This window comes from Python bivittatus, unplaced genomic scaffold (assembly GCF_059951505.1).
Source record: "Python bivittatus isolate LINGU-HERP-01145 unplaced genomic scaffold, Pbiv_v1 ctg000700_np1212, whole genome shotgun sequence".
NCBI classification, from domain to species: domain Eukaryota; kingdom Metazoa; phylum Chordata; class Lepidosauria; order Squamata; family Pythonidae; genus Python; species Python bivittatus.
The window spans coordinates 76,337,132-76,351,201 of record NW_028277098.1 but is presented as its reverse complement, the minus strand read 5'-3'; the positions used below and the strand labels follow the sequence as shown (position 1 = coordinate 76,351,201).

The window sequence follows — 14,070 nt, the reverse complement described above, 5'->3', positions numbered from 1 at the left end:
GAGATGGGACACCTATAGTCCTCAAAAAGTTGTTAATCTTAGTTCCGATTATCCCCATCAATGGTTGGAGCCAATAGTTAAGCAACATCTGGAATACTAAATGTTACCCAACCCTGTTACAGAGTGTTAACTATAAATCACTGAGTAATAACTTGACTCCACCTGTTCCATATTGCTAGAAATCAGCATGATTACTGTCCTGGAGTGCTTCTTTTATTGAAGCCCATGTTTCTCAATCACATCCCTAATGTGTAGTAAATGCAATTCTTCAGAAGGAAAATATAATATATTTTTGATATGCAACTTTCTTCTCTCACCTTCCCTTCACCTCTTAGGCTGACAGCCTTTATCTCATTGAATCCCTTCCCTACAATGATTACCATGGAACAGAGTATCTTGTTTCTGGCAGCATTACCCCATGAGATAGAACCCACAATGAATGTGATGCTTGGAAGAAGTCAAGGCTCTTGGCCTCTCCTGCAATATACACAAGACTACCAGGCTGGAAGATACTGAGGGATCAAGAGATACTGAGGGCATTCTCGGCTTTGATTTAGCAGTTTGGGTTTCCCATACGGCAGTAGCAGACTGTCTGAAACAGTCGGCAGTGGCAGAAGGCACAGGAATCACAGCAGGGATGAGACGGTGGCCTGCAGCTTGCCCAAGTAGCGACACAGTTCGGAGGGGGGGATGGTTTGGGTCGAGAAGGTTTTTTTTGTTGCCCCATTCTCTGAGGAGAGAAAACAAAGCAAAACCAAAAGAAACAACAGGTTTTAAAAAGCGTTCCAATAGTTTTTGCTGCCTAAGAGTCAGCTGTTATTTTAACTGAAGTAAATACTTTATCTGTGCTCTTCATTTTGATCATATTTTTAAGCCATTTTATTGTTTTTGTTAATTGTATTTTATGATGCTACAGATTTAAAGTACAGACAAGTGCTTGAAAAGGTGACGTATGTAGAGCAAATTGAGTTGTTATGTGCTGATTTAGCCACTGGCCACTGGTCAAACCAGTTGTCTTATTCATAGTTCACATAAGAATAAAAATACTGTTCATTATTTAAATTTATCTATTCAGTCTTAAAAGCTTAACTCTGTTATCTCCAAAAAACCTGGGAAATAGTTTGTGGATTTTCAATCCCAAATTTGTAGCAACCTCAGCAAAATACAGTTCCCAAAACTATTTATGGAAGTCATGGCAGTCCAAAAAAAGAATATAACTTAGTAGTTTATACTTATAAATTAGCTAAAAACAATTACCCACCTTCATAGATTTCTTTTTCTCAGCCTCTTTCCTGCTTAGCTTCAGGGATGTTTTGGTTAAATCTTTACAGAAAAAAGAGAAAGAAATCAGAAACTTGCATAATATTCATTTTTTTAACTGTAACAGGTAGAACGCTATAGAAGGATTGGACATTCACTTGCTTGTTTCAACTGTAATGACAACCCATGCGTTTCATCTACATAAGCATGTTTTGCAGGATTAAATTTGAATGCCTTTCTGTTGTTTTTGGAATAGTGAAGTAGAGATAAAACACTTTTGCTACTACTTGAAAGAAATCACAATTCCATCTTACTTCCAGCTTATGTGAGTGGCCTCACACCTCATTGCTGGTCCTGGGGGCTTGGGAGGATGATAAATAAGGATGGCCATCTACTGCAAAAAATCTGTCTTTTAAACTAATGAACAAAAATGATGACCATAGAGGAGGCCATGCAGCCATTCCTCCATCTGCTTTTGTAGAGTGGGCAGTTGGTGACTAGTACTACAGAGCCTTGCTATCTGATAAGAGGGAGGAAATCTCAAGAGCTGGAAATCAGGATGAGGCAGAAGATTTTATCAATGAGAAATCACCCTACCCTGAATATTTATAGGCTATTCTGATACATTTATACAGCTCCTTTCAGAGAACGTAGAACAAAAGACAGATGATACATGCATTGCCTGTTTTCTATCAGATTAGTCTGTGGAAGTTACAAAAATGTTGCTGAGTCTGTTGACAATGCATCCCTTGGAATAGGAAGTGAGCTGATAGATTATTGATTCAGCTTTGAATCCTACAAACTCAAGAGTGTTGCAGGCTTTGGGGAAGAGTAGTATACCCATATGTGAGAGGAACCCTAGATCCAACCAGATGCCCAGTGCTTGAAAACACCGCAACCCTTGATTTAACCTTAGTTTCATGAGTACAAATATAACAGGGAGTGCAGTTTGTTAAAAAAAAAAAAAGGAATAATACTGTAATCCCCACTATGTAGAGCAAACCTAGAAATCAACTCCACAAGAAGGCTGAAACTTCTTTCATTAATATTGGCTATAGTAACAGAATCTTGCAAGTCTGACTGTGCTTTACTCCCCTCCCCCACAACTCATGTGGCTTTAGGGGGGTGTCTGCCTGAGTCAGTTGCACATACCTTCTTCTTGTTTTGGATTAAGGGCATGTTTTGGTAATGGATCTGGCCTACCTCTGTCAAGATCTTCCTTACTCCCTACAAATAGTGATTTACCCTGTTGAGAGTAGGTTTCTCTTGCCAGCTGGCAGAACTCAGGGAGAGAAACATCCCTTTGGGCAGATTGCAGACATTCCTATTTCACATTCCTTTGAGTAAAGCATGGCTGTTGGTCACATACAGAGTCAAAGTATCTCAGACCCTCCCTCTCCTGGCAATATACTAAAACTGTGATCATTTTAACACTAGCACAGGAAAAGCAGAAGTCTGTGTACTGAGGCTGGAAAGAAGTAGGTTTTACCATTTCCCAGCAGCTTCTGATTAAAGTTTCCAAGAAGCTGGGAAATCCAAGGAAACTGAAGTAGAGGAACAGATCACTCAGACAGTGCTATTTCAGTAGGAATAAAGGCAAACTAGGAATTCGCAAAAAGGAATTTGCATTTTCTACATGGTGCTAAGTTAAGTCTCATGGTCTCATGTTCATACTTCTCTATATAAGCTAGTGAATTCTGTGTAATGTCAGCCTTTATCCATTCTTTCGGGTGAGCATGAACATCTCATCTGCATTTATAATCTTTTTATAATCTGTATTGGATTTAAATCCCTGCTGCGTTTCTTTCAAGATTCTGCTAGAGAACTTTTTGTTTATATCCATCCTGTGGTCTGCTTGGAGCACTGTGCTTTTTTTTTTGTTTTTTTGTTTTTGTAAATTTCTTTTAAATTGATAACTATACCATCATAATCTGAACAGCTGTCTTATTTATCTTTAACCACACTATTTGCATTATTAATATTTAAAGTTAAAAAGGGAGGTTGCATTTTATCCTTTCTTCTTTCCAAATAACATTTTATAATTGTTTTATCTCTGGTGATACTACTTTGTCTCCTTCACACAGAAGGATGAATTGAGTCATTTAGCCATGCCCCTTTACACTACATGGGCAGGAGTCCACACTACTAAAATTATTTCACTCTTTTTATATTTACTTTTTAATCTCCAGAAACATCATATTCTCCTCATGATATTGATCCAGAGAAGTAGATGACCCTACATGGGGTCATCTACCCTTCCAGTGGTAGAGACTGTCTTCCAGTTTTCTGACATTGGTTTACTACTTCTTCTTCTTCTTCTTCTTCTTCTTCTTCTTCTTCTTCTTCTTCTTCTTCTTCTTCTTCTTCTTCTTCTTCTTCTTCTTCTTCTTCTTCTTCTTCTTCATCATCATCATCATCATCATCATCAAAAATATCCTTCTGGTAATCTTTCAGGAGAGTCTTCTAACTCTCATTTAAAATAGAAAACAAAACTTTGTTCTCTTGATAATTTGGAATGTCTATAGGCAGGCTCAGGCCTTTACTGTCTCTTCCACTAGCTTTTCCTTGCTGCATTAATAGCTAGTGTTATTCTAAGATAGACAGACAAACATATGGGTCAAACAACTCCTTCAATGTCCATGAAGTTTTAATCTGTAACTGACTGCACCATCACCCTATACCTCTCCTTTAATTTTCCCCATTAAATTCTGAAATAAAATGTACCTAATTGTCTGAATTAGTTGCCCTCGCCTAGAAAACAAACAGCCTTACTCACATAGTTCAGCTGCTCTGATTTTCCCCAGTTTTGAAAAATGGCCATCTGCAAGTTATAGCCTTAGTTTAACATTTATATTCCACATAACTTCCAAATTTGAACAATTACAGCCAGATGTGATTCAGAATCAAACCATATGTAATGCAGGAAAACACATGTTTTATGTCCCTTCATAACAGGAGCTATGTTGATGAGTACACGAAATAAGAAATTTTATGACTTTTGTGTGTGATCAGGTTGGCTCCATCTCTACTGAGCGTTCCAGATGCTACTAAATTTCACCACACAGACCTTTGCTGGCTTTGAGTTCACTTGTATTCTACTCATTTGTTTTCCAAGGTCATTATATAGCTAAGTAGCTTTATTGTACAATGTTCTCCCTTTCCTTGTCTTTACCTATGAAAAAAATGGTTGAGGATACGGTTGGTATGATTAGGGTAACAGAGAAAGTAATTCAATCCATGTTCCTTTTTTCCCCCTTCAACATTATTTGCCTCCTTCACCTCCTCCATTTTCCAACTCCTCTTTTGCATGCAGTATGATCTGTTTACCAACTTTATAGTTAAACCAAGAGATGGCATGGGAGAAATATGCTGTTTTCTAATAGAGATACCTCTAGAATGAAACATGGGTGACTATGTAATGGAACGAAGTTAAATTTCATCATTATGGTGACTTCTCCACATGCCCTATTTAAGAAATATTGCCTAGCCATCTTGTTCATTGTGTACTTGTGATAAGGGAAATAAATATCAGATATGATAAAGGCTACTTCCCAAAAATTTCTTCCAGAGCAAGAGTTATGAGCCACCATTTGCCTGTATGCAAACCATAGCGACTTGCATAGAATTATCATTCCATAACTTTGCATCAGAATGGTCACACACCCCTGTGATATGTACAGAAATCTATGATTCTACAGCTACTCTATAGTTTGCCTTGAACCTTCTGCTCAGTCTCTGACAACTTTCAAGAAGATGCAATGTTTCCTTCTTCTTCAGGAAACACCACAGCTTGAGTAAACTAGTTTGTGCCATTCTTTATAACAGTTTCTCATGGCTGTCCAACCAGTGAAAGTTGCCTTGCTCAGCAATAGAGCAATGAGAGAGAAATGACAGTGGGGCTAGGTTTACCTATACTAACATGCAAAGACAGCAAGGAAAAGGAAGAGAAGTGACACTAATCAGGAAGGATGAAAAAAGAAAAGTACCTCCTTGGCATTCTTCATATTACATTACATGTTAATGTAGGGAGTCTCTCAAAAGAGTGAAAGTGAATTGAGCCTTGTTCCATGCAATCTGCATTATGGGAAAGTGAGTTCAGTGATGAGTTTTGTGTGGCTTTCAATAAGCTAATAAAATCAGAAATAAACTGACTTAGTGTCTAAAGAGAGAGTATAAGGGTGAGGAATCAGGACCAGCATCAATTCTGAACAGAGTCAAAATGCTCTCATCTGCACCTTAAAGGGCAGCCTTTCTCTTCCACTTTGTAGCAATAACATAGCCTATAGCAGGTCATCTCGCCATTCTTCTTATTGTTCCTCAGAATTAGAATCCTTTCTAATTCTGCATGACCTCATAACAATCAATATATCCAAAATATGTATTTTGCAGAATGCCAAATTCAACATTTGCCTGCATTTTTAATTCATTTTTCCTAAGTGAATATATTGCTGGTCCTAAAAAATCAGTTAAATACGAAATGTGAGAACATACCATCCATGAAGTCTTATAGAAGAGACATTTTACTGCTAGTTAAACTAGTTCAGAACTGAAGAAGTTGATCTTAGCAGGCAAACAGACTACTGAGATTGATATATTCATTTATGAATATATTTTAATATTGCTTTCTAATTATATACCTAGGGAAGTTTAGATATAAAAAAATTGTCAATATACTGGTTAAGAAGCTAGACAGAGGAAAAATTGTGTATCCTTACATCTTAGATTCTAGTATTGTCCCTTACAATTTTATATAACTTACTCTCAAGGCTTTAGAAGATCTGATGATTCCTAATATCATTAGAATGTATTTGGACATAATATTAGCTTTAAGTCATTATGAAAGCCATAATGATTCAATTAATAATACAAGAGCAGATGGCTAAAGGCAAAAATGTTTCTATTAATCCTAGCATGTGTGTAGAGAGCTTTTATATAAATTATCCTTGATGTTTCAATTGGCTCATCTCATAACTCTGTGATGCGGTGAATTTCATATGGATTCAGTTTGAATAGACCAGGAATGTTACCCCATTTTTGCTTCTTTTTAAAAGATGAAAAGAGACATGAGTGGGACTGTGAAGATGAGGGCTGCAGATATAGGTGAGATCTAAATTGCTCAATATCTAATCCGGAACATAGATTTTTGACTTGGGACATTCAGAATTTGACTTTCTATTTCTATTTCTCCCCAAAGAAAATAATAATAATAATAATAATAATAATAATAATAATAATAATAATAAACAACAGTGGAAGGACTTGATTGAACATTAAGTTAAAGCATCTTTTAGACTTGTCAATTTAAATTAGTACTTTGTTTTGTTTATTTATTCCAAATGCTTATATAAGATGACCGATCCTTTATCTTGTTCCTTGTTCTCAGTAAGTTTACATATCTTTCTTACTCAACCACTTAGCTTTCACAAAAATTCAAGATCTTGAAATATTTCAGCAATGTTATGGGATTAGGTTCTTTTGTTTATTTCTTTTTCTTTTTCTTTTTTTCATAATTATTCTATTTTTATTCTGTTGGTTGTATTATATGCTGCCCAGAGTCAGGCTGTGCCTAAATTGAATAAGTTAAATTAAATTCTCTAGGGGCCCTCCTTCAGCCTCCTGGCCCCCTAAGTGCCACTTTAATCATATCTGTCATATTACATTACACAGAGCATGCCATATGTAACTGGTTAAATTTGCTATCTGCTTATATTGTACATAATTTCATTGCAATGTTTGTATTCTGCTTTTTTATCTAAAAGCAAACACAAAGTATCCAGCCTGGTGCCTATCCTCTGGAATAATATTCTCCCAGAGATCTGTGTTGCTCCCAACCTGATGATGTTCCAGAAGTCTTTAAAAACTTGTCTGTTCTTCCAGGCCTTGGGGTAGTGTGTTTATGGAGCTCCTGTTGGTGTTGCCTCATGGTCCATAGAATGTAGCTTGTTTGGACACAACTTTTTTTATTGTTTTCTATTTTTTTAAAGCATAAGCTACCCAAGTTTTTCCAGAGTCAATAATAATAATAATAATAATAATAATAATAATAATAATAATAATAAAAAAAAAGCAGCTTTACTTGGAACAGCTTATATCCTGTGATGATCCCTTCAAATAACAACATCTGCCTATCCCAGGTCCTTGGGAAGGACTTGATAGGTGGATAAAAATGCCAAATCCAGTCTAAACATCTGGCTGACTATGCAACCAACCATCATCATCATCATCATCATCATCATCATCATCATCATCATCATCATCTCCACTGGGAATATGCTAAATTATTTAATACTAAGAGTGCTTCAATAATTTATTAATAGCATTGCAATTGTTCTTCATTTCCATTTTAAATTTTAAATTATGTTTTTGTATGTGTTTTGTTTACCATGGCTATTTTAACTGATACAATGTTGTACAAATTTATTTTATTATTATCCACTGGGAATCCTTCACGATTTGGTAATATATAAATCTAACCTAATCTAATCAACCTAAGTCAATTCCTAAGGAGAAAATTATTTAGCCAATATTATATTTGTAAACATTAAATTTATAAATCCCTGCTGCATACATACTTCAATAAGTAAGAGAATAATAATACCATGTAGTGTAATGTAATGAAATCTGATCTGATCTATTCTAATCTAATCTAATCTAATCTAATCTAATCTAATCTAATCTAATCTAATCTAACCTATCTATTCATGCATCTACACAGTATATCATTCAATATACTCCACACCCAACTCCCAAGGATTATACTTGCAGCTTGGAAGCAAGGCAGAAGTACCATTTAGAATGAGTCTTGAACAGCAAGGACATATTCAAGAGGGTGTCTTCTGCAGATCTTAATAGCCAGACAGGTTTGTTTCTACTTTATGCATATGTAGAAAGACCTAGGTTGAGTGTCTTCATTTCCAAATATATCTGGAAAACTTCTGGCCTTAAATTCTGGACAGCTGCCACCAATACTGAGTTAAGTGGACTTTCTGAGACACACTCTTCTCCCAAGTCCTCATGTTAGATTTTCCCTCTCACCAAAAGCTGATCCAAAAGTATTAAAAAAGAAGCACAATTCTTAGTACTCCTGTTATTCATGTGATATGACTATTCATGGGCTGTATTTGCTTGCCTGACATCTTTTGTATGACTACTGGGGATGTGATGGAAGGCATGAGTGAGGAGGATCTTGGAATGGAGCTTCAAGGTTACAGGGAGGGGGAGAGGCATCCCAAGCATTCCCTCAGCCCCCAGCTGTTGTTGGGGGTTAGAGTTAGTCTGGCAAGATTCTGTCTAATAGGTGTAAGCTAATAAAGTAACCGAACTGTTCCTGGATTTGTCTCGCTGTGGTTCTTGGGCTGAACCTGACATCAATCTCGCCAGACTAACTCTAACCCCCAACAACAGCAACTATAACCCTGAACCCCTTAGGGAGGGGCCAGTCTCCTTCTCTTCAGTTTCACACTCTCCAGCTGGGGGCTGAGGGGATACTTGGAATGCCTCTCCCCCTCCCTGTAACCTTGAAGCTCCATTCCAAGATCCTCCTCGCTCATGCCTTCCATCACAGGGGAGGGCACAGGTGAGGTTCCATATTATTTTTTTATCTAGGCTAGGATAAACTTTCCTCCTGTTATGTTTAAGATGAAAACAGAAACATTTCTGTTAGAATCATTTACATATGGAAATATTCATGTTGAAGTGCTGGTTGTCATCAGTACCAAATGAATATAGCTATATAGAAATCATTGTTGCTGTTGTTCAATCGTTAAGTCGTGTCCGACTCTTCGTGACCCCATGAACTATATCGCGCCAGGCCTTCCTGTCCTTCACTGCTTCCCTGAGTTTGCTCAGTTTCATGCTCATTGCTTCAGTGATGCTATCTAACCATCTCATCCTTTGCCGTCCTCTTCTCCTTTTGCCTTCAATCTTTCCCAGCATCAGGGTCTTTTCCAAAGAGTCCTCTCGTCGCATTAGAAATAGAAATCATACTTTACCATTAAACATAATCAGGCTGATTTTGTGCCATCAAGTTGGTGTCAACTCTTAGTAACCACATGATAGATTTTCTCCAGGTTTATTAAGTTAGATTAAATGATTAAATTAAACCATTAACACCTACTGAGAATTTATATCTAGGTTTCTTGAAACCTTAGTAATTTTGTCACTCTTAAAAAGCTGCAGCTCCTTATCCCTCCTTTTCTTCTTTTTCTATATAAAAAAAAGGTGAAATAAAAACCTGGATGTGCTATTGTCACCATTTAAGCTTCCTTGACCCTACTCTACTTCATTAGCAACTCCACCTGGTAGAAGAAAAATGTAGGGGTATGCTAATGTTGATTTACAGATTTCATCTCACAAGACAGTACTGAAATGTAGGTAGAGATTGGAGGAAAGGCAGGGAATCTGCATTCATTTCCGGCCTTAAGATTCAAAATAGGATCTATTTTTACCAACCTACTATAGAGATGGGTGGGAGATCCGGGATTTTGATTTTCTCCAGATTCTGCTTTTCCTCAAATATCATGTAAGAATAGCTGGCTGTAAGCAACATGCAGCAAAGAAGGAAGCCCAGAAGAAAGTTCTTATATTCCATCCTGGAACGTAAAAACGAAAATAAAAGTTTTTGCTAAGGTCTCAGATACCTGAGGAAAAAGAGGCAGGTCACATGTCAAAAGTACAGCCATGATTTGTTTTTTCTAGCATCCATGCTTCTTTGTCCTCCCTCCCCACTCATCATTCCTTTGCTAGAATGGACAACTGCAAAGAATCCCAGGATTCACTCCAGTTTTGAGTCTGTTAGAACAAAACAGAAAAGTGTAAAAATGCACATTCATAATTGAGTAGAATGAGATGAGAGAGAATTGAACATATTTGATCAACTGAGTTAAATAATTATTGCATAGGGAAATGTTTTTAAACCTTTTTCATCCTTTCTTGAGTACCCTAATGTGCTGAGTGTGAATGTGTCCCTGCAAGAAGCAGTACTTTTTGAAACATCCAATAAATACCCTTGAGAACACTGCAGCTCAAAAACCAATACAAGCACCTTTTACATATTTGATTGTGGTCTTCATAATATCAGATCTCTGAGATGTTAGATAATAGTTATGAAATGATCTGCAGTAAATATTCAACTAAATAATTCCATACAACACTTGAGGTCAGGAATAGACCTGAAATCTCTGGCTTATGCCTTACAGATAATTTCTGCAAAAAGTCATAAGTTCATTGATAAAAATGATCAGGTTGGTTTTGTTAACACATATATGGGTCAAATATTTGATACAGTTGCTCTGACTGAATAAAAGAGAGAATCAAGCTGTAGTTATATCACTCAATACTGAAAAATCCTTTGACAAAATTTATACAGATACTAGGCAAAAATATCCACTTTCCTCTTTGATGTTTAACATTTCTTTGGAACGCCTACCTATTAGATAAGACTATAGTATATATGGTTTATATCACAATTCTTCAGAATGTAAATGAGTAATATATATAGTGGTATATTTTATTAGTTAAATTTGCACATCTTGCCTTGATTTCTGCTTTGATACATTTGATAAATATTTTGGAAGTTGCAACTGATAACAATAGGTAAAAATCCCTTCATTAATTTATTAAGCAATTTCAATTTCATACTTGTATCAGTCAAATAAATCCATCAGTTTCAAATATTCAAGAGAACATGTATCTTCAGGCCATTTGAAAATGAAATCCAAAATAAACTATTAACAAGAACAGTGGCTTCTATTGTCCCCTTTCTTTATATTTTTCTTCTAGTTGGTTTCTCTGTGGATTATTTAAGTATATACTCTAAACGTTTGATTGCATTTCTATGCATGAGGATGATGATGATTGCCACTAACTTTATAGAATGTTGAGGATATGGACTGTAATGCAGATGTAAATAAATTGTGGCAGTTTATACTGGGAATGTTTCCATGATAAAACACGATAAGGGTGCATCAGGCAATATTATGAACAATCTCAAATGCAGAGATCATAGCAAGCTTGAGTATAATATTTCAGCTTGGCTCCCCACAGTGTAATGTTAACACTGTGTGATGAAATGCCTAACAGACCATGGGAATATAGAAAGGGCAGCAAGGCACTTAAGAAACAGTGCTATTACAGAAGAAATTCCTGTGTCCAGGGTGTTGGAAACATTATCCCTATCCAGGAGATTGTTTCCTTCATAGTGCAGAATAGAGGAGGGATCACCTTGTATCCATCTTTGTTCTGTTGCTTTTATGTATATAAAAGGATTAGTGCTGGAACAATCTTTGGGATTGTCTTGTATGATTTGTAGCTCTGGGAAAGTTCTGTGTCTTTAGATGCATTGATACAGGTAATACAGATTGCTAAGGTTAATTTCTCTGCCCTTTTATCTCTTGCCTGTTGTTCATGTCTCTCTTCCCCTGCTTTTAGCTGCCTTTTGTCCTATTTTGCCAGTTAATTGTTTCTGAGGATTGCTGATGTTTAATAGATAGATAGATATTTGCTAACAGAACTGAGTAGTGTACATGCTTGCTCTGATCTGGATATCTGGATATGGGAGTGTGCTGGGGGCAAGCTAAACTGGAAATTGCCCGGGAATGAGCAATAATACTTATTTATAGATCTGAAATTATCAGGGAATTGAAGTTTAATGGAACACATTTCTAGAGTTACCAGATACCTGAACAGGCAAATGAAGATACAGACATTTGGAAAGGAGGACAAATGGGGAAAAGGAGGTCACACTGTTTCGCTTTCTTGGCATGCATGACAAAAATTACAGTGAAAAACAAAAAAAAAGTACGTAGGCATACATGTATATGAAGTTACCTTTTCTAGCATCAGAAAGACTGGTTTTTCAATGTGCTAGAGCAGGTAGGAGGCAAAGCCTTCAGCATGTAACTGATTAAGGGCTTGTCAGTTTCAGGCCATGGGGCAAGCTGAGGGAAATACTCAACCAATTAAGATCACAATGCTGAGTTTCTTAACATGGGGTTAGCAGTTAGGAAAATGCTGTGCTATGAAGAAAAGCTGTTCAGGAAGAGATAGCTTGTAGATACTCAAAAAGCCAGACACTATTTGGTTTTAAAGAGATGGGGGACATGAGGACAAAAAGGAGGACATGTCCTCCTTTTGCAGGACATCAGTAATCCCATGTGTGTCAGAATATCTCTGTATTCAGAAGACACTAAAACACAATATTATGAACCTCGATTTAATCAAGGAACAGCTGTTAAGATCATTGCCAGAATGTAATAAGTATATAGTAAAGTTTTCAAACTTCATGATGAAATTTCCCTTGAGAATGTATGTAATTGAGAAATCATACCCCATGATTTGAATGATGTAACTGAAAGGAATTCTCTGCAAAGGATAAAAGGGAGAAATGTAGCCTGACATTACTGCAATATACGGCATAGTATTAAAAGGGAACACAGACTTTACAAAGCTGAGGCCCATGCAAAGCGAAAAACAAGATCAAATGTCCTAAAAGAAAACTCAGGCTTGCGCAGGAATTGCAAAAAGAACAAGATACAAAGAAACAGCATATATGTTGGCAAATTAATGCTTACTTGACATGATTTTGAAAGGAAAAACAGATTCTTGCTGGATCAAGTCAGTATATCCTCAGCACATCTGTAATTATAAGCCTTAATGAATCTTACCAAGGACAAGTTAATTTAGCAAATGGAATGTTGAATGTATATGTATCTGGAAAAGGCAGTATTAATTTGAAATGCCTGATAAGTGATAATAAAAACAAGAATATAATATTTAAAGGAGGATATTATATATCTGAATAGGATGAAATTTACATAAGTCTGTGTTATCTTACGCAATGTGGCTGTGAACTTGTCTTCACAGGGGAGAGGAAAGTGTGAGAAAGAGACTCTGAGTAACTCCACCTTAATTACACTAGATGTAAGTTGTGTAGGAGAATTACTTCGATAGGCTTTCACGATTCTATTACATTACCCTATTAGCAATAAAGATATTTCTAGAAATATGTTTTTCTTTCCTGAGTGTGCCAGCTTCACAGGACTTGACACTATGCCATGCAAAATATATGAAACAAATATTTTAAATAAAATAAAATAAAATAAAATAAAATAAAATAAAATAAAATGAAACATTTTGGCCCAGAACTGACACAATAGACATCTCTTTATACTGTGAAGGAAGAACAATTTTAAAAGTTTAAGGCTGTTAACTGCTGAGTTGAAGTGTTCTCCATCTACTCTTTGGCTGGCAGAAAACAATATTGCCATGAAATTTGCTGTCCTCTCCATTGTTGATCGTTGGGTCTATTACCTCTGATAGCAGTCACATTCAGTCACCTAGCTCCCCTCCTGGGTAATCAGTGGCAAATCCTGATAGATTTTATACACTTTGTCATTGTCCTTGGAACATGTCAGAATACAGGGAAAACAATATTTTAACATAGTCTATCTAAAGATGATTTAAGTCTGTCTCACTTTGGGTTGGGGATAAGATGAAGTACTGTACCACATTGTATTGACAAAATATAGAAAAACATCAGTGTCCAGTGATTCTGGAAATACTGAAGCTCTAGAGAAAAAACGAGCCCTCTTCTGGTTTTTTGGGAAAAAAAATCGGGGAAATTGAAATGCATGACATACTTTTTAAAAAATAAACCAACTCATTTTTCTGATGTAATAATATAATCTTTACCTAGTAACGTAATGTACTTTAATGTTTTCAGGTAAAAATTTAAGACATATTCTTTACTTGGGCAACTTAAAAGTATCTTAAAATAGCTATATGCCTAAATTAAAGCAATAGGCCAAAGTG

At 36.2% G+C, this 14,070-nt stretch overlaps 1 protein-coding gene across 1 annotated transcript; it reads right to left on the bottom strand.

Annotated features, from left to right (window-relative positions):
* Positions 1-553: 553 nt before the first annotated feature.
* Positions 554-9,859, bottom strand: ASIP (agouti signaling protein). Its single transcript, XM_007435110.4, has 3 exons — positions 9,712-9,859; positions 1,262-1,323; positions 554-730 (listed from the first exon to the last, which is right to left on the bottom strand). Exons 1-3 carry the CDS (start codon positions 9,848-9,850, stop codon positions 554-556), a joined length of 378 nt encoding a protein of 125 aa, XP_007435172.1. The 5' UTR covers positions 9,851-9,859.
* Between the last annotated feature and the right edge of the window lie 4,211 nt (positions 9,860-14,070).